Below are 22,911 nucleotides of genomic sequence, written 5' to 3' on the forward strand. Positions count from 1 at the left end.
TTGTGGCATTTTGATTGGTGTTAAATAATTCTCTTTTCGCCAACCCCATTCTTCAGGTGGTATCGATGAATTATTTTTCCATTGCTGAACTTGTAATTGGACTCTTTTGATATGTTGTTTTGTTGCATCTTCTGTCGGAGGTGAGGAATTAAGTTGTACGCTTTTATTTTTTGAAGCTAATGCTATGAAACGTTTATATCGCAGTTCATTTTCAAGCATTTGGCAGTTTTAGTACCACACATTGTTAGAATACAATCAATACCATCATTAAAAAGCACTTCTTCATTTTGCTCTTCAAACATAAAATTTTCAGCTGCTGCATGTAATTTTTTATCATCATCAAAAACTATTTTTCCTTTGTTATAGAAAGCGGATGTAGTATCACATCCAATGAATGCATGAATAAAAAACAGAGGGTTTTTTTTAATATTTGGATGTTTCTCTAATATTGTTTCAGTTGAGAAAACTCGTTGCGAGATATTATTTTTTAGTGGTTTAAAAAAAAACATTTCTTTATCATCAGGTGCTAAAGCCATCAATAAAACTAACTTCAATATCTTCAGCTACAACAACTAATTGAAGAGAGGAACAATTTAGCATCACTTTCGGCTTGACTCCACTTAATATTATTTTCGCCTAGGTTTTTGCAGAGAATATTAATAAACCTATTGTTATTTTTGCTGTTACCTAAAAGTTTCTCTTTCGTTGTGTTTAAAGGCATGCCTTCTTCAAATAAATAATCAATGGAAGTATTGCCGATATATCTACGATTTCTCTCAGACACTTTAGTTCCATCATTACTATATCCATCAAATACAAATTTAACATTAGTGCCATAATTATTACGTAAATATCTAATATACTGTAGACAATTATCCTCGTCCACATGTGTAAGCAAAAAGAAGTATTTGTAGCGTATGCAGGTAACACATAAAAGTTTTTTTTTTATTTTAAATATTAAATTATTGTTAAAAACTTTTTTGTAACAACTATTTTTTACAATAACATTAATATATGGAGATTTTTTTACAAAACAATAGAGACCAAACTGAATTTTTTATATAAATGTCGTTGATATTGTTTAAACAATATAAATAGTTCCGTCCCCGCTCTAAGAGGTTTCTGATTTTAAATAATATAAAAAAAAATCATCAAAATCGGTGCTGCTGTTGAGGACTTACGAAGCAAAGGCTTCATTGACGTGATTATATATATTTTTTTTTATTACAAAATTTAGCGATTTAGTATTTTATCTATGAATAATTGTTAAATTAAATTTATGATAGAGATCTGTTTAAGGTAATTTTTAAGGTAAGTAATGTTGTATTTTGGTCCTAAAATTTCACGTATTGTTCCGAGTGGTAGATTTGATGATGATCTTTCTGAGTTAAGAGATGGACATTCTGCGATTATGTGTGTTATAGTCAATTTGCAATTGCAGTTGCTACATTTTGGTTCGGGTTTCGCATCAAATAAGTAGTTGTGCGTTAGTCGCGTATGGCCTAGACGCAGACGTGTTAGAAGAACTTCATCTCTGCGATTTTTCGGTAGTATTGACCATGGTTTTATTGAGTCTTTCACTTCACGAAGTTTGTGTGTGGATGTTGACCATTTGATCTCCCATTCATTAAACACTTTACGCTTTAAGATTGTTTTAATATTGGTAGTAGTTAAAAAGTTCACACACTCCGCACTATCACTAATTACAGCTTCCTTAGCTGTTAGGTCTGCCTCTTCGTTTCCTTTTATTCCAATGTGTGAGGGGATCCAACAGAATACTATTTTTTTGTTGTTGTCTTGTATGTATTGCAGTTGTTGCTTGATTTTGATTACTAATGGATTAGTGGTGTGAAATTTTTGAAGACTTTGGATTGAGCTAAGAGAGTCTGACATGATTAGGCTCGTTTGATGAAACGGCGAAGTGGGTAGCTCGATATATTGCGTATAATTCAGCAGTGAAAGTGGATAGGGTTTGAGGAGCTTTTATCATATATTTGGAGGTTGGTGTAATGATTGATATTGATGCGTCTGTGTATATATGTACAAAGTTTTTGTACTCATTGAGTATGTTATTTAAGTGTCTTTCGATTAGCTTATGGTTGGTGTGGTGTTTGTCGAAAGAAGTGAGTTGGGTAGTGAATTTCATGCTTTCTATTGTCCATGGTTGAGTTTGAGAAGAGAAGGCATTCAGGAATAAAGAAATTTAATTCGCTTAGATATGATCGAATTCTAGTATAGGAAGGTTTGGGGGTTCTGGGTTTATTTGAAAAAAGATTTGGGAATTTCTTGGAGAATTGGTCGGATTGGAAGGATTGGATTTTAGTTTGGCTGCATATGTAAGGCTCAAATAAATTCTTTTGTCTGACTATATCTTTGTTTCGAATGTATTTCGTTGATAATTTTTTTTCTAAAATGACTCGAAGAAATCTGTTCAAATTGAATAATGAAAAATCAAAACGTATGTCTAGCTTTTGCTTGAGTGGAATACTGAAATATTGAAACGTCTACTTCATACATTATTATAAAAGTTTTATTTTTTTCCACTTAATTATATTGAAATATAAAAATTCAAGATATTTTGAAGAAATGACAACGTCGCTCGGGTAAAATTCTTTATGATGAGCATAAGAAATTATGAAAATAAATTATGATGTGAAGATTACTTCACGCAGACAATTCATGAGAGAAAATATGTTTTTGATGTAAATTTTTTTTGGGAAACAGTATGTGAGAAGTTTCAAAGCATCTCGCAATAAATTTGTAATACCGAGGTTGAATATTTTGATAAGACTACTAGTAGTATGAATTTTTGAATATGGGAAATCCGGTATTAGAATAGAACGCATCACATCAGTTGTAGAATTAAATTTGAGTTAATCTATTTCGAGAAATTATATATTGAAAAATATGGAAATATATTTGAATATGGAAGAAAATAATGTTAATTGCAATTATAACCTATCGAAAACGATTGTAGAAATTTTATTTGACGTATTAAAAAAGAGCTTGTTTACTTTGTGAAAAATGGCATTACTTTCAAGATAAGACGTCGTTTGTTTTTGTTTTATCGATGTTTTTAATTGCACGCTTATAATAGAAGCCGAACCATTATTATAAAGATAAACAGTACCTACATTTTTAATATCTTTTCCATATGTTTCTCTTGATAACTTTCGTATAGTTAAAAAATAAAATAATAAGTGTATTTAAGTTCGTCTTTATAATGAACATAACATTTAAAAAACTTCACGAATATGATTAAAACAATATCATGTCAAGTTTTAACAAACAATTTTTATAATTTTTGAGTTTTATATGTTACCTAATTTAATAATCCAACACCGAATCAACATTTGAAGTATCGATTTTTAAATTAAATTGACACTACAAGTTACACCTCCTTGTAAATTAATACACCAAAGAAGTATCATTTGAACAAAAAATAAAAGTATCGAAAGGACATCCAAAATTAATACCCCATTTACCAGATAACCAGGGATAGATAGGTTATCACGCAGAATATAGCTATATTAAGAAATATTTTTTGGGGGTTTGGTGCAGAAACTTTCCGCGATCAATTCAAGTAAAAACATTTTGAAAATTTATTTTCGTAAAAAATGATTACATACATATACTGTTTAAAGAATATTTTTTATGCTAATATTTTCGAAATGTCTACACTGCAATTATAGTAGTTGAGAATATGAAACCGTTATTTTTGAGAGCGGCAGAAATAAATAGAGGCGGGCTCAATTTTATGCAAAACTTATTATAAGTACGGTATTAAAATCTAATCACTAGAAATGGTCTTTTCTATGATTTTGTTCCAAATTAACAAAACGCCTTCCACATCTCTATCACGATATCGCGTGTGTAGAAAATGCGTTTGTTGATTTTGCGGCTCACCTGTCCAGGCCTACTGAGTACGCGCTGCACTCCGGCGTGACTGTTACTCGTCCCGCCGTGAGTTTAGTGCATGTAGATGTGCAAATTATAGTTGCACACAGTTAACAACACTGATTTGACAGACACATGCTACCGGCGTCTTCTTTTGCATTCTCACTAAATTATAATGGAGGTAAACGACTCTTTTTATTTCGGCGGATGTAAGCAGTGAGAATGCCGTTGGGGAGAAAAAAATCAACTGTGAAATTGTGGATTTTGAAACGGTATTATTGAGCTGCATCCTGGCGCTTCGTGAATATTTTAACGAAAAATGTTGGACGAATCGAACGAAGGATATTTACTTTACTACATAAAACGAAATAATGAAAAAATATGTCGGAATTTACTATAATTATAAAATTCAAGATATTCAGATATCGTTAAGTATACACCGATTCATAGGACATGATACGGTCTGGCCAGTATCTTTTGAATATGTCTATTGGAAAACAAAATCCTTATTATCATAAGCTCGAAATATTATCTATTCTCGTTTACTATATTTTCATACCATTCTCTATATGTTTAATTTACGTTATCTGATTATTGACCGGACGAAAGTTTTTAATTTGGTGGCATTTTTGAGGACGATTAGTTGTTAAAACCATAGAATCTAAATAAAATGATAGTGATTCGGTTAGTAGCCATTCGTTCGACATGTGTGGCCCTGATTCGTAAAAAGACAAAGCCAATACTATTCCCATTGCCTTGTACGATGAGTTCGACAGTCAATTCCAAGAAATGATGATCGACAATCAACAGTCATCGTTCACTAGCTTTACTATACAGTATGTCACGTTTAATTTTTTCGTCTAGGAGGAAAATGAAACGATATTTTTAATAATATTATCAGAAATTCATTATTTAAATCATCTTTTAACACATTTTAAAAGTATCATGTATTCAGTTTCATTTCATTATTTTTATATTTCCCACGAAAAGCTTTTAGTTGCACTACTTTAATATGTAGGTAGGTAGTGAAAAAATTTCGACAACTGAGTGCTAAAAATCAATGACCATCCAGTAACAAGTTTTAAATATTTTGGTTTTTCGTATATTTTTTTCTGGTTCTACTTTTCTCTTTCTATTTAATAAGTAATTTCATTCACGTGAGATTTTCTATATTATATAGTACAACAAAACATGGACAGCTTGATTAGTACCTTGAAATCTGCTTTCGCATACTAGTATTTCCATAACTTTGTTGATTTCTTCTTTGGATACGGCAATAACGAAATGACTGTTGCATGCAGTAAATCCACACATTATAACTTTCAATAACATTTCATGATCTATTCGTGTAATCATATTGTGGGTGATTTATTTTATTTGGTTTTACGTAAGTATTTTGTCGATTGTATAGGAATAGACCGGCGGAAGTGCAGAATAAACGACAATTTCACGTAAGAGTTGTTCGGAGAAAATAAGAAAATTACTACGAGTCCGGAGGGTTCTCAGATTGTTTGGAAAACTTAAAATGACTATGACACGCATCTTGAAAACGAACGCACGACACCGGCTTCAGAAATTTTAAGCGAAATAAATAAGTTTGAAATAAATAACAGTCGTCATATTGTTCTTTCACTATTTTGCAAATCAGCATTTAATTTCAGAAGGAAAACTCACTTTTCCGATGCACTGAGTACAGTTCTTCATTATTCATTTTTCTACGATTATTATCTGATTAGTTAATACCGGAATGTTTTGAAAGTTCTTGATAAAAGTTATTAAACGAATCTGTGTGTGTTTCTATACTTTAGTCATTTTAACAAACATATATAACGAATATAAAAATGAAAAAGGTTTACATAAAACAATTATTGTAATGGAGTCGTTTATAACCAGTTTGCAGATTTTCTGAAAGGATATATGTGACTTTATACACGTTATATTACATATTTTTTCTATTGTTCAATTACAATTATGTCGGGAAACTTATAATTTGGCTTGGACTTAATTAAACATAGGTATTATTGTTAAAATGGGTACGTCTGAATCAGATAATGTGAACATAATAATGGCATTAGAGTGGAACAGTTACAAGAATATGCAATTTTATGGTAACTGAACAGGGACGGATTCTGATTATTTAAAAAATCAATTGAGAAAATAGAAACATTCTTGCAGCAATTATATTGAAACGGAAAATTTGGTATACTAGTTAAATATGTAGTTTTAAATTCATTTCAATCGATAGTCATTTATACATCGATTCCATTTCTTCTCATAAGAAATGTTTGTAACTTGAAACTATCAAGGAAAAGTTTTAAAAAATTCCAGCCTTGAAGAAAACATTTTTATAATTGATTTCGACTCATTTTTAAAAGACTAAATAAAAATACTTTCAATTTTTAAACAAGTAAAAGGTTGATCCTGACCTGTTTTATATAGCTATTTATTAATTATAAGGGGATATTTCATAATAACTTGCAAACGGAATATTCATTTTCACATCGTTCACTGAACGGACTGGGATAAATAACGGGATTTTTATGCAGACAGGAAAAGAATTCAACGACCTTGCCAAATGCAAATACGTAGTGAAGCAAACTACCTAAAAAATTGTTTTTTATGTAGACACAAGAGGAAGAGAAGGCAAATAAAAGATGTGAGTTTCGTATACTTTAAAATATATGAATAGAGTGGTGTTTGTTCAGTACTTAAGAAGTCGTTTAGGTCAGCTATTTTTACGTTGAAATTAATTATCATACGGTAGTTGTACCAATACCTACAGAAGATGCAGTGACAGGAAAATGTGACGCAAAAGCAATAGAAGACCTGAATAAAGAAACTATTGTTGCGTAAAAATCCAATTCCTAGAGGAATTTGGTTATAACAGTCGTAGAAATTACGAATCAGAGAAGTTGAGGCCCATAAAAAATAAAAAAGAGGCATAAAGAAACATTTTAAATTAAATTCGTTTCCAAATGCCTCTGTTCAACTAATCTTTGTAAATATTCATTAAAATTGTATTGTGCATGTTTAAAAGACTCTGATAACCGACCAAGTTCACACAATGTATTATACTTGGCAAACAGATTGAGAACCAACTGATTACTTAAAGTGCATAGACCATATGTCGGGAACAGATTTTACTCTTTATAACAGAATGAATAATACGATTCTAGCGTTATGAGGTATTTGAATTTTTAAATGATTTGTTTTTTAGAAAAAATAAAATAATACTGTCAGATTATTAGCGGTATTCTAACAATTTCTTCACGTTTGAAACGTTTATAATTTTTTTGTGATATAAAATGGAATTCTTTATATTGTGGATCTTTTGAGCAGGAAAACTTTAATAGGACCATAAATAGTATCAACAACAATAATGTCATTGAATTTTTGATTGTATCCATTTTTTTTAATGTACATGTAGATTATTTTTTTTGGAGAGGAAATTTCGTTGATCAGTGTATAAGTTTCTACTTACATATCTCGACAAACAGGCTTTAAGTTTCCGAAACCGGTCCATTATTCGGGTGTGGGTCATCGTTACTTGAATATTATGCACTCTTAAATTAATTTAGAAAATGAATAATATTCCATTCACCAAAAAGGTGATAAAACAATAGTAATACCAATATCTAAATTAAAATTCATTCATTCACAGGAGCTAATACTAGTAGATAAGTGAACTACTATTTGTTGTAGTTAATGAATTGTATGATGGGTTAATTCTGTTGGGTTTATTTTCCCTTTATAATAAATATATTATAGGGTTGTGTTTAATAGTTTCGAGTTAAGTACAGCCGTTCTATGGCTAATTGCTATCGGTGGAGGACGTGCTCGGCACACTGTAAACTCCAGGCGAGTACTTAAAGATACGTATTTTACCTCATAAAACACGTACGGCCAAAATGAATTTCAACGATAGGAATCTATTGCACAAGATATATCTCGCAGGACGAGAACGGCGAAATGTGTACTTAGTATAGTTCTCAGAGGCGTCACAACGTACCTACAAGATACTGATGTATTTTTGGATATAAAAGATTTGTTAGAGAAACTGCGTGTTTTTCAAATTTTTTATTCAATAAAGAGAATAACTTGAACTGAATGAAACTATTACTTTGTGTTTGAACAATATTACGAAAAAGTTAAAATTAAGTAAAGTTTATTTCGGTGGCACTATCATAGCTTAGTTTTTCACCAAATCAATATATGTATTAATGTAAAGGACTGAAATTTTATTAATTTTTGATAGATGATTGGGAATTGAATTAATAAGCTTCCGGTACACCACTGCCTTCTTCCGAATTTACAAAACGCAAGGAAATCAATTAATGGTGGTGGAAAGTTTTCCCGTTGAAGTATCGCGGGTTACCGAGCCGAGTCCCGAGGCCCCCGGGGCCTCCGGTCGAACTAATGGTCACGATTTGGCCATTTACCTCCGGCAGAGAGACTTATCGGGGATAAATTGCCGTAGTTCGAATTTTCATGTCAGCACACAATAGATTCGAGATACAAGTTGGCTGTGTGAGGTACAATGACAGTTGTATAAGTGCTGTTTAGTACCTCAGAGACATCAACTTTTGTTTTGTTATGTGACTGTGATTGATTAGTAGACTTATTTTATTTTTGCGTGTGTTTGACTCTGCACGGAATTATTTCAATACAATTTTAGTTCCAATATTATGACATAATAATAATGGAATATTATTCGTTTGTGAATAACGTTAAAGATTTCTAATTTTTATATTAGAGAAAAGAATATTTTTGTTTTAAACACGCACGTTCGGAAATAACCAATTTTATAGTCTTTTGCAGGCAGATAAATATAATTATGCTAATTATTATCTGTATCGTGAATTTTAGTGTTATTTACATAATGTATTTCAAAATTACATACTAGGAAAATACGTCGTCATTGAAAATGCATCTGCTGTCACCGAATAATTGGTGGTAATTTGACATGAAATTTTTACCGTTACATTACGAAATATTTCTGTAAAGAAAAAATGATGTGCGAATTTACAACGTCACGTTTTATAATCAAATGATCCCGAAAAATTATTTCAGAAACTTTTAAAACACCATAACCATATTTAAAGCGAACTGTGCGTTGGATTAAAATATACTTCTTTCACCTGTGTATAGATTTTGGGAGACAGTAGATAGATCCAACTTATTTTAATTCACAATAACTAATGACTACATTATTTCATTCCATTTTCGTTAGTTTTATTTGCGTGGGATACTACGACCCGATATATTCAATTTACGATTTTGATAGCTCTCACTTAATAAAATCCAACAACTGTCAAAGCAATAAAAATGTTAACAACCTCTTTTTGTCGAGTAATTAATATATTAACTCATTTACTAAAGATAAGATATCGTTTTACAACAATTTTCTTTCTATCGAGTTTACGTACGAATGAAAAAAACATATATAAAATATGGGTCATTACTTTTTCGTTCCAAGTTACATGAACAGGGAAAATGTAGGTACTGTTTCATTTTATCATTATTCCTGTATCCACTGGATGTCCATTAATAGATCGATCTACAGAATATGAATTTTTTTCTCTCTATAATGAAGTAAAAAAACTGATTTACTTTTTAATTATTGTGAGCATCAGCAATAATATTTTATTGAATCTTCATTCACAACAGAATGTTTATAAATAGTTAGTGACATAATTTTGCATAAAGCGCGTATTATTTGTTATCAAAATAAGTTTGATTGTTTTCCATAAACTACTTTTTATAAAAAGTTAATCTTTCAAACAACCCACCGACCGTCTAGAAAATTTAAGGTCAATACAATATATAAATAAATATAATTATAAATTTCTTATTTCTTAGACCTTTTAATATGTTTATGTTTCCAAATCGTCTTAATTTTATGGGTCTCTTCTGTTTTAAAATTAGTTTTTTCATAATTTTTGAAAGACTGATAATAATTTGATACTTCGACTACTATCTTTCTAAATCATAAGATGATTTGACAATGACAATTTGGGTATTTATTATTGTATTAAACATATTCATGATGTAGGTGATCTATTGATTAATATAAATACGCAAAAAGTACTTGTAACAACAATTATTTTTTTCTTTTAAAAAATTTAAAAAAAAACTAATTTTAAAACAGAAGAGACCCATAAAATCAAGAAGATTTGGAAACATTATATTGAAACTGATAGAAGCACACAGAAAAAAAGAACGCAACAAACATCATGAATATGAATAAATACAAAAAATATAAGAGATTTAATAAATGGTAAGAAAAATTAAGCATCCAGTGAATAAAACCAGACTTAACAGTTCATATGATTCATATGGGCACCTTTAAGAAATGAAATTAACGGATAACGAAAACGCGTAAACAAGTTATTTTATTCTATATAATGAAAAGCTGCTAAGCAGGTGCAATTGAATGTTAATCAACATTACCAATACCTAACCTAATCATAAACGATATACGCTTAGATCGAAATAAAATTAAAAATTACGCGCAAGATATTGAAAATCGGGAAATTTTAATATATGTAAATTATGGTCATTTGAAAATAAAAACATAATTACTTTATTTAATAGTTCTACGTAATTTCTATCAGTCCATTTTTTATATTGACCCATTGCTTTAAATATACATATATCAAATTTGCATTAATACTATGTTATTATTGCTATAATTATTCTCAATTTTTTTATCGGCATTATGTGTAATTGACGGTACAGTAGAACATGTGTAAGAGTGTTATTTTTGAAAAACCAATTCATATCTAGACAAAAATATTTTAAATTTTGTGAATCTATCGAGTTTTATTTTTGAAACAAACTGTATTGTTAGGTTGTTGAAACTCTAAAAAGAAAAGGAAAATATCAATGATATTAAGAGGCTCGTACAAATAATTACTTTTTTCAAATATATCGAAAGTATATTAGTGATAGAGTATATCGTAGATTGTTTTGAAGCAAATTCCAAATATGTCGCAGCGATTAAATAGAGAAAAAAATATGTAATAAATAAGAGTCAAGTCGCGGTTGGCCACACTAAGCACCCATTGAATACCACATACTCTGTCAATGGTCAATGGGATAAAACTATCACAACCATAAAAAGAGAAAAGCCAAGAGGTTGTAAAGAAACAGAGACACTGTACATTTGCTGTCAACGTATTGAAAATGGGCAAAAGAAAAATGGGTTTTATATGGTACTGGGAAATATCGTATAACTAACAGTACTGGTTACATTTCCAATATTTTCAAGTTAATTATATAAGAAACATCATAAAAGCACGTGATTAGTATGATTATAGTTTTTTTGTTGATAATAAAAAAAATTGTTTTAAATAATACTTGGCCGCATATGTCTTATAAAACTTAACATACATATCTTCAGATTTATATTTTTAGGACTTGGAATTAATCACTTGTTTTGACTACTTGCAAAGATCTGTAAAACATGTTTAAAAATTTCTAGATAATGGCAATTTCAAAAACACTCTTATCCGTATCAACGTTTGAAGTTCTAAAATTTAAATGAAATCAATCGACAATTACAATAACATCAAATCGCCATAGGACAAGGAAACGTTTAGATTGACAAAAAGTTTAATCAACTGAATATTTTAGTATTTTTAAAGCGACTATTTTACTATTTCGAATATGTTAATAACGTCAGATGCTCGCAAATAGTTTTCATCAATTATCAAGATGATTCTACAAATCATTGCCAGTACCACGATGTTTCGCATTCCCTTCAAATAGAGATTTTCCTGTCTTTCGTTAAAAAAAATATTTTATTCTTAAGTTAAGAATATTCCAACAATTTAATACTTTTTCATGACGTATCTTCTTTTGTCTGTGCATCTGAGAAATATTTCGTCGCTACTGTTTTAGTATAACTTGCTGATTAATTACATAACAAGACATATTAAGTACCCATAGCACCGAGATATTGGCACTGGGGGAAACCGGAGAATATTTCAATTCCCTTCAATGAATATGTATTTGAATTTATATACGGGTTTAGTTTATTCACATACCATTACATGGTCGTAGATAATGGCATCGAGTCTTTTTCTCGAAAAGATATACTCAAAGCCGCCTTTTTCTTTCTTTTTTTCCACAGTATATTGTAGAAATCTTACTCAAATTTAATGTTGGATTCGAAAACGCAATTAAACATTAATAAAATCGACAAAACCACCTTATTTTCTAATTCTTTAATAATTCTTAACTATGTTTTAGTCGTATTCTACATGATATATTTCTATATAATATATATATTTTGTTATTGCTGTCGATTTGTAAATTTCGCTACTGTAATAATAAGAAATGAAAAAAATTCCCCACTCTCACCTAATTTTTTCTCGACGATTATAGCAAGGTCAAATATTTAAGAGATTTTTCAAGTAAATACTTCTACAATGTGGTTTTTTACGACTTTCATATCATTTTGTCGAAGCATGTGAGAAAAGTTACGTGTGAACCAGCCAACTGAAAGTAAAAGAAGATGAAGAAATTTGTTAAAAATGCCGTTTTCTCGACTCGTTGGATATTTAAAAAAAAAGGGTGTTGTTATTTTATTGCATTTTTCAGGTGTAAGATAAAGCCACGATTATATATTAAATAAAATAATTGGATACAACTTACCTATGATAGTCTTTTTTACAGTATATATTACCGTCCCTGGAAAAACATGAATTATCTCCTTCCAATGTTCGTCTACAATGACAGCACTGTAAACAAGAAGTATGCCACCTTCTTTCTACAGCTTGAAGATAGTACCTATCAGTTATTCTTGCTCCACAACCGGCACAATGAGTACCTGAAAAAAAGATTTAAAACATCATTTTTGTTTATGTTCTTATTTATATTAATTTCCTACCGTTTTCATCTATGCAGCTAGCTGCCGGTGATTCAGGCGGAGTATTCGACTGTAGAGGCTCTATCTTTGGTATGTGCTGATCGAACGATGAATGAGGTCTACAGAGTTCCGCGGGTGTAATAGATCTTTGAGGCTGATGCTGTGGCAGTCCGGAAGAAACGTGTGGCGGTCTACAAATCTCGGAACCGCATGATTGATGATTGTTATTAGAGGGTGTGCTGCAAGAACTTCCACTGGAGATGCTTTGCTCCGGATCCCCCATTGACGATTCGCACGAAGGAAGATTCGGCGAAAGGTCGCGCGAAGGATCATACGCCGGACCAATGTACTGCTCGTGCTGCTGCTGAAACAAAAAAAAAATATGAAAGTATTTCAATAGCGTCTATTAAAAAATAGAAAATACATTGCACGCACTACTGATGAGCTAGATAAGGTGTTTAGGCGCCGTTAATTTCCTTTCACACAAGAGCTTTACAAATAAATACATATGTGACAATAAATATCATGGAACTAAAAATTAAAAAAAAACTTATTAATTAATATATGGATTCTATTCAATTATCTATTTTATAATATTTTTTTAATGCCGTTTCCGTGTAATATAACGTTATCATAAATTTTTATGGCCAATTATTTAAAATTGTCTAGGCGGTTTTTTATTTTATTAATTTTTTAGAGAGCAAAACAGGTAGCTCTGTCAATTTTTATTTCATAAATAAAAGTCGTTTTAGTCGAGGTTGTTTTAGATAAAATGAAATGAATTGTTCTTAAAAATAGAACGAAATTATATTGAATATCACTTCTCATTTAATAGGTATGTTTATATAACGAAGTTTCCTTCATTCACTTGAAGGTACCTCAATAATAAGATCAACCAAAAATGAATTCGGAGTCTGCTTGTTGAAATATTTCGTTATCGAGCTTCTCTCATAATAGAAACTAAAACGCCCTCGATTTTCGTCGCTATGAGAGCGTGTCAAAACATATTTTTCAAACTTAATCGTTAAAATATTATTATGGCAAGATTTAAAAATATCATTTCACAATCTAGTCAAGTCGTAATAATCACCATTACCTGTCATTTTCAATCCAATAAAGTGTATTATTGAATAACTTATGCAAGTAACGATTTGAATGTGGAATATTTATTTAAAATGTAAATTTTAGTCAGGTCTCACTCATAGACGGCAATAGTAAACTCACACATATTTATATACGTTTACAAATGAGTAGGTAATATTATAGTCTTTAGTGTACGAAATTTGCTTTCGAAAATTATATTGTAACCTAAAAGGTCACATTTTGGGCTCCGACTAAGCTCATCATGTTAATGTGTGTTGTCGGGGTGCGTTGCAAGATTTTGCTGTGTTTAATATGTACAGAAATTTTGTATGTTTTCAAGTTCCAAATGGGGCACCACTCAGATTTTTAACCTAAATTGAGAAAAGTAATAGGTTGAGGTATCTTTAGGAATAAAGCTATTTGTTGAAAATAAAATACAATGATTTATATTTGTAATTATAAAAAAACAGGTTAAAAAAAGTTACCCGCAAACCTAATGAGTTTTGGTTTACAGGAAAATGAAATAAATTTTACAAAAAAACTAATAAGATTTGATCCGACCTTTAGCAACACATTAGACTCCCTACTTGTCAGGAGAATACAAACAGTACCACATCCGTGGAATGCGGTCAGGAATTAAAGAAGTTCGTTCGGTTAATTGTCCCCGACTGGGTAGTTCCAGGAGTTAAAGTTTGACGTTAAATCCCAATTAAAGTCGTCTAAGTTTTAAACCTCAATAAAGGTCCAAAACTAGATCCCTAATTAAATTAAAAAGAAAAATGTACAAAATGCAATCTGTGAAAAATTTCGCCAATTTATAGACTACTAATAAAATAATTTATAACTTAATTTTTTAACATTTCCTGAGTGCAATAAGAAGTTAATCTATAATTTGGAGACTAGCCTAGTTCATAAGACAGTAATTAGAACTATTTCTGCTTTTACAAAAAAAGGATCTTACACTCCTTTTTAACGAAGGGAACTTATATCTACTTCTTCTTGGATTTCAATTAACAATTTATTTATATTCCAGAATTTTTGAAATCGGCGGTTGGCTACTTTAGGCCGGCTAAATCCCGCTTTTCAAAAATCTCTGGAGAAATTGATTTTAACGCTACCACGGTCGCTGACAAAAAGAACAATCCAATCGTCAAATTCTTAGTCGGAAATATCACGACTTCCGCAAATATAGAATTTGGAGCCAAATTTAAAAATTTATAATCGAATTCATAATGAAAAACCCCACATCGGTTGACAGTCAAAAGGAAAATATGAATGAAGTTAGCAGTTGAGCAAAATCGGGTCACACGTCATGACGACAATCTAGCCAAGTGCAACAATAGCTCAATTTTAAAACACCAGCCAACAAATCACTCTTCAAAACAACCTTTCAACGGAATAAACAACCAAAAATCAATATCCGCAAAATTTTCAAAATACTGCACGAATAACTTAATTCGTGGATAGTTAACTAGATGTGGATCTAACCTTCTGATGGGAAGCAGCTTGGCTCTTACAAGCAACATAATTCTGCAATCAGTTATATCACGTCTAGCAAATTTCGAATAATGCTTGCCTCCTTTAGATCAAGACTTAACCTCAAAAGAAAATAAACCAAACATTCAATTTGTTTATATAAAAATAGTTCAACAAAAGGAGAAATTAAACTTAAATTCCAGGAACCCAGTATGTCACCAACAAGTACATACAAAACTACAAAAGAGGTATGAAATATAATATGTAAATATTTCTACACAAAGATAATATGACAAAATATCTTACAAAGAAAATTATTTACAAAAAGAAGTTGGTTAAGTTTATATCGTATAATGTTTATAACAACAAAAGAAACGCAAGCCGTGAGCAGTGAAAACGTTACAATATATCGAATAGTTCATTACCAAAAAAAAACTTTTCAATTTTGAAATAAAACGTTATTCGGTGATGAAAACTCATTTCCAAGTAAACAGACTATGTTAAAGAAAATTATGAATTTTGGGATAAGCATAATTTCATGATATATTTCGAATACGGCGAATATTTTGCGATTGTTCAAACTTGTTTTTCTATAAATTTAAATATGTATTGGGTAATATTATCGGACAAATTTTAATTTAGTACCAGCTGATTTATAAAAAAGGCAGTCGAAACCTGTGGTCCTTCGGAACCGCGACCGGTCAGTTGTCCTCTTTCGTCAATAACGTGCACTGTCAGCGTTTCGAAAACCGTTCAGTTGCCTTTCATTCAAATATGTTCACCGCTAGAAATTCTTGTTCTTAATTTTTTCTTTCAATTTTTCTTGCGTAAATCTTCTTCGGATTTACATAAGTGGGCCGAGTCTGATCTACATGCATAAATTAAAGATTATGAATTTTTGTTTACGACAAAAAAATTTCGTTTCCGGTTATAAATTCGTAGAATGTGAGATTTAGCCTAATTCGAAAGTTAATATAATCTGTCAACACTGTGAAAACGATAATTTCATTTAGTAATAATTTAGGTTATTACAAATGTTATATAACGTAAAAATTTTCATTTGGTAACAATGTCACAATCAATATTTTTTCAATTTCACATAAACAATCCTTCGGCATCTTGATACTCCATAGTCCATACGGTACAACGAAATGTTATTCTTCAGAGATCGAAAATTTTGTTCTAATTTAAAAAAAAAACTTCTGCAACTCCATGTTGTTCGACAATTGTGTAAGAGATGATATTTTCTAACTATTATTGTCAAGTAATTGTGCTTTTTATTTATCGCAAATAAGCAATCTAATAATTTTTATGGAAGAAACGTGCAGAGATGCGTGTTAAACTTGATAATCAATTTATTATTCAAGCGCAAATAATTCTAATTACAAGTCATGTGAGACTAGTGTAGGCCTATGAATATGCAATGATTTTGAATCTATTGCACTGGTTTTATCATTAGTATTAGCTGTATACATGCACAGTGCCGTTGAAATTTTCGCTTTTCTACAGCTTTATTACATGCGAAACATACAACTACTTCCCTTCTGACACATACTCATTTCTTTAACGTTCTTGTTTATTTCTTTATCTAGAGGGAGTCGATTGGAAAATTTATTTGAGGCAACGAGAATCATCGCAGCGTGCAAACCATAATAATTAATAATAATCTGTAGTATCGAGTCGATATTGCGAAAACGAGTAGCTGATATCTTTTAATCTATGTGGAACACAATTTATTTGTCGACAATTTTTAAGAAAATTTGCATAATATATCATCATAACAAGAGCTAATTTTTTATTTCTTGATAAACTCAATGATCGAATGTATTATGTTTGAAACGCTTGTCGTACTTGTTTAACGATTTTTAGCGTACACCATTGTTTGATGAAACCAGCGATCATCCGAAGGTAATTTCATCCAAAATACCCATAATTTCCGAACAATTTCAAGAGTAATGTTTATCCATTTATCGTTCCTAAGGAGGAGTATTCTAAAAATGTAATAACCAGTTATCAACGTCAAAATAACGATACGGTTCAAATTGTTGCTTTTGCCAAAACAAGTACTATATAATTCATATTTTAAAGTAAAGACATAATTAAGTGACATGCCCCAACAAAGAAATCAAAACAGTATAAACGAAATAAAATTCAATCATTTGAATTATTCTATCTATTCCAGAGTATTCGCACTTTTATTAGTGTATGTTTACTTGATCGGAACATTACTGAAAGCTGTTCCCAGTTTTATGAACTTTAATAAACGGTAATCGAAATCAATTACAGGCATTATTATCGCAAATAAAATATTACATTAAATCGCATTAAAGCCAATGTGAGTGATTTTGCTTTGAGGTGGATTTAATCACGATTGTAGCTATTAAGTCATTATTTTGAAGTACTATTAGTAGTAATCTATTAAGCTTGTGTCAGCTACGTGAGTGTTACAACCATTATTATCTAATATGTATTCAAAAAGAGTTCTAGTCTAATGACTATAAACGTGTCATAATGTCCTTAGTCAGTTTTAGGCCTGTCCGCAATACCTTTTCTACGTTTTAACCAACGCCAAATATAAACGAAGGGTTTGCATTTTACATATTCACGTATAAACATATTTATCTACAATAGTTTTTAATAAAAAATCAGGAATTTTTAGATATAAATAATATTCTAATTTGGATTCAATGGAGACAATTTTTCATGATACTAATTTTACGCTGTTCTATCGTCCCACCAGTACTTGAAAGAATATTCGAAATAATTTACGTATAGTATTGATTCTTATTTTGTTTTTGGTCATTTTAGGAATATTTCTTAAAATACAGCCCGTGGAAGAAGATACTATTGACAGCTATCACTCTCACGACCCTGGTAGACAGCACGACTTGGCCCGTTGGCCCGAACCGGGCTTATCACATAGCTCTCATTATGTTATGAAAGCGGCCCATCGCCGCTCGGCCAGCGTGTTACCGCCGTTTCGTGTTTGTTTAAGGCTCAAGTTATAATTATCCAAGTATTCGATGAAATAGTCTGCGAGCTGAACACAAAATAAATAAAAATGACAAAGAATCAAATAATCAGCAAAATTCTTGTCTAATAAATTAATTAAAATTAATCAAAATGCTCCTGAGATAAAGACTTCGGGAAGAATCTACGAAAAATTAACAGAATATGCTTTTGTCCTATTAACCAACCGAGAAAAGCACGAGAAATAAGAAATTATCAACTCCAGATCTTCAATATAAGTTCCTATATAAGTTATTTAATTGTGAATACATTATTGATTATCGGTATAACTTTCTAATTTTACACTTAAGAAATACTAACGATTATTTAACAAATTTTTGCTAAAAATTGCGTGGAAGAAAGGTACATCTTGCCTTTTACTAATAAAATACTAAATTTAAAATAAGGTTTATAATAAATTCTATTTAAATTAACAAATACAACAAATCGAAAATATAGTTGATAAGTTTTAACTAACATAAGGTAAGCTCCTCGATTAAAAACTTTTCTCTTTACCTAGCACGAGGTAGTTTTTTATCAAGTGCCTTGTAATTTAATATTTTGCAGTTTATTGATTCTTTTAATCTATAATTATTGACAGTATCAGTATTAGGTTCACCATTTATAGAGTTTTAAACGCTCATGGAATGTACATTAACCGACCATCATAAAAATCGATATAAAATAAATTACATCATGTACACCGTAGTCATACTCATAGATTCGTGATTAGAAATCCTGATATGTTCGACTCAGTTTATTAAAAGAATCTCTCTCAAGTCGTAAATCAGGATTGCAACTTATAAAAAATTCAAAACGAATTATTTTGAAAATGTTTATTAAATCACTTTGTCGACGGAAAATTGCCTTAAAGTAGACTAAGAATTTTTTTTTCGAACTAAATATAACAGAATCGTACATTTGTGTCATATATTGCTAAATATTTTCGTTATTTTGTTCATAATTTTTGTTTTAAGATAATTATAGGAAATAATATCTATGTGATATTATAAATGTTATACGTTTCTATATATATATATATGTATATATATAATTACTCTTTAACAAAAACAGAATGCCGATGTATACTTAGCAAATTTTTATGTCTTGTTCGCTAACAGCTATAAATAATGGTGTCAATGTAGAAGGAGAGAGAAGGAGAATAAGTAAATAAATTCCCTTGAGACTATTACAGCTTGTTGATTTATAACTAAAAGACATGATGATTTACATTTTCTAATCTGTGGAAAGTGAGTTACAGGTATATAACTCATTGGTCGACCATCCGGTAGCTCCTGCAGAACAACGTAAATCGGGATTCCTGCATGCAAAAACCTACAGCGGCGCACATACGTATACGTATATAAATGTTTATCTCTAATATTACAAGTTATATTCTACCAATTTTCTTATCTTTTCATTTCCAACAAAATAAATTCCAAATGTTAATAAATATCTAGCTGGTGTTGTGCTGTGGTAGTTTAGAGAATGGAGAATACAGCAACTTTCTACTAATTCCAAAATACTTTCCTTTTGTGATGAGTTTTATTTGGAAAATTTCTCGAAACTTGAAACATTCGGATAGTTCCTAGAAATAAGGATATAGGATCCCTGCGAAGATGTTTTTGAACAGGTCTGCATAATGGAATTGTATAAATCTTTTGACTAACTAACTAGATAGTTAAGATGATTATAAGAAACGAAAAATTTGGCGTGTACAATTATGAATATAGTCGGTATTATTGCTGGTGAAAAAAAAGCAGTGTAGGTCAGTGTATATACTTTTCATTTCCAACAAAATAAATTCCAAATGTTAATAAACATCTAGTTGGTGTTCAATGATTGTACCTTTTTACAACATCTTTGTTAGTACGTTAACCATGGGTTTAGGAGTTTAGAGAATGGAAAATACAGCAGCTTTCTACTAATTCAAAAATAGTTTCCTCTTGTGATGAGTTTTATTTGGAAAATTTCTCGAAACTTGAAATATTCGGATAGTTCCGAGAAACAACGATATAGGATCCCTGCGAAGATGTTTTTGAACAGGTCTGCATAATGGAATTGTATAAGTCTTTTGACTAACTAACTAGATAGTTGTGATGATTATAAGAAACGAAATATTTGGCGTGTACAATTGTGAATATAGTCGGTATTATTGCTGGTGAAAAAAAAGCAGTGTAGGTCAGTTCAATGGAATTCAGTATATACTGTTCATTTCCAACAAAATAAATTCCAAATGTTGATAAATATCTAGCTGGTGTTCAATGATTGTACCTTTTTACAACATCTTTGTTAGTACGTTAACCATGGGTTTAGGAGTTTAGAGAATGGAAAATACAGCAGCTTTCTACTAATTCCAAAATAGTTTCCTGAGTTTTATTTGGAAAATTTCTCGAAACTTGAAATATTCGGATAGTTCCGAGAAACAACGATATAGGATCCCTGCGAAGATGTTTTTGAACAGGTCTGCATAATGGAATTGTATAAGTCTTTTGACTAACTAACTAGATAGTTGTGATGATTATAAGAAACGAAATATTTGGCGTGTACAATTGTGAATATAGTCGGTATTATTGCTGGTGAAAAAAAAGCAGTGTAGGTCAGTTCAATGGAATTCAGTATATACTGTTCATTTCCAACAAAATAAATTCCAAATGTTGATAAATATCTAGCTGGTGTTCAATGATTGTACCTTTTTACAACATCTTTGTTAGTACGTTAACCATGGGTTTAGGAGTTTAGAGAATGGAAAATACAGCAGCTTTCTACTAATTCCAAAATAGTTTCCTGAGTTTTATTTGGAAAATTTCTCAAAACTTGAAATATTCGAATAGTTCCTAGAAACAACGATATAGGATCCCTGCAAAGATGTTTTTGAACAGATCTGCATAATGGAATTGTATAAGTCTTTTGACTAACTAACTAGATAGTTGTGATGATTATAAGAAACGAAAAATTTGGCGTGTACAATTGTGAATATAGTTGGTATTATTGCGGGTGAAAAAAAAGCAGTGTAGGTCAGTTCAATGGAATTCAGTATATACTGTTCATTTCCAACAAAATAAATTCCAAATGTTGATAAATATCTAGCTGGTGTTCAATGATTGTACCTTTTTACAACATCTTTGTTAGTACGTTAACCATGGGTTTAGGAGTTTAGAGAATGGAAAATACAGCAGCTTTCTACTAATTCCAAAATAGTTTCCTGAGTTTTATTTGGAAAATTTCTCAAAACTTGAAATATTCGAATAGTTCCTAGAAACAACGATATAGGATCCCTGCAAAGATGTTTTTGAACAGATCTGCATAATGGAATTGTATAAGTCTTTTGACTAACTAACTAGATAGTTGTGATGATTATAAGAAACGAAAAATTTGGCGTGTACAATTGTGAATATAGTTGGTATTATTGCGGGTGAAAAAAAAGCAGTGTAGGTCAGTTCAATGGAATTCAGTATATACTTTTATTAGTACATATAGATTGGAAAGAGAATTTTCCGACCCTGAAATCTCATACGACAAGAATAGAAGAAGCGAAGAAGAAGAAGAAGAAGAAGAAGAAGAGCGCGAGCATCGAAAGGGTTCTAATGCTTCGATATTTCAAACGGAGGGTTGACAACAACAGTTGTGTCCACTTCCTAGGTTGTTAAAGGCTTTTTTATTGTCGGCAAGACCCAACACTTTTGCTAACTAAAACTAATTAATAATTGAAAAAATAATTGAAGGTTTCGATTTCCCTTTTTTTTATTAGTATGAATGTTAATAAATCATCGGAACACAAAACAGATGCAAACAGCGAGAATGCAAATATTTCCAGTACCTACATCAAACATATTGTTTTATTATTTTTGACTCGGGCTATTTCTGGCATTCTAATGGTTCCGGACACGGTATAAAATTCAAAAAATATCCGACATAAATTATATCTGCAGTCATTTGTCTACGGATGCTTCTACACACAGCGACACAGTGACAATGTACGGCGGACCCGGTAATTAACGATCTTAAACTTACATTTTTCAAACGGAGACTGCTTAATATTTCACACAATAAATTTAGGGAGTGTCAAACGCCGACTATATTTATAAACCGCCGAGGTTACTTATATTCCATTTAGTTACGATGCTAGTATTACATACGAGCTCACAGAATGGATAAACAACTTCAATTTTACGATAAATTTGTAATAAAAGCAAATTGTATTTGATGTAAGTTGATGCTCAATATCCAAATCCGAACAATAATATCTACTCTTCGATTAATATAATATTCAAATTCTATTATACTGTTCAATCGCTAATTTGATACAAGTTCTAAAGTAATCTTTCACATTTCATTGTGAAATTTGTATTATTTTTTTGTTTATTGAACCCGTTTTGTATTTTGAAATTTCTATATAAGTACGCTGTAATGTTTCAGCCCTCGAATTATAGAGATATTTTCTAGTTATGAAAATTTGTCACCGTGTCAGGTAGAGGCCCTCAAATAATAACAACTAATTTGTTTTACAGCAGAAATACCAACGCGCCGCGGAGTTCAGTTATTCGGCGATTTAATATTATTATAATAAATTA

General features: G+C 30.7%; 1 protein-coding gene across 2 annotated transcripts in view; it reads right to left on the minus strand.

Moving 5' to 3' along the window:
• LOC130441256 (LIM/homeobox protein Lhx9) overlaps window positions 1–22,911 on the minus strand; it is a 71,687-nt gene that overhangs the window by 35,423 nt on the left and 13,353 nt on the right. Inside the window, exons 2-3 of one of the 2 annotated variants that reach the window (XM_056774845.1) lie at window positions 12,791–13,130; window positions 12,556–12,730 (exon numbers count right to left, since the gene is read on the minus strand). In XM_056774845.1, coding sequence (XP_056630823.1) covers window positions 12,556–12,730; window positions 12,791–13,130 — 515 coding nt within the window. Of the gene's footprint in view, window positions 1–12,555; window positions 12,731–12,790; window positions 13,134–22,911 lie in introns of both variants that reach the window. The other variant, XM_056774844.1, reaches the window with a different exon arrangement.

This window comes from Diorhabda sublineata, chromosome 3 (genome assembly GCF_026230105.1).
Source record: "Diorhabda sublineata isolate icDioSubl1.1 chromosome 3, icDioSubl1.1, whole genome shotgun sequence".
In the NCBI taxonomy this organism is placed as follows: domain Eukaryota; kingdom Metazoa; phylum Arthropoda; class Insecta; order Coleoptera; family Chrysomelidae; genus Diorhabda; species Diorhabda sublineata.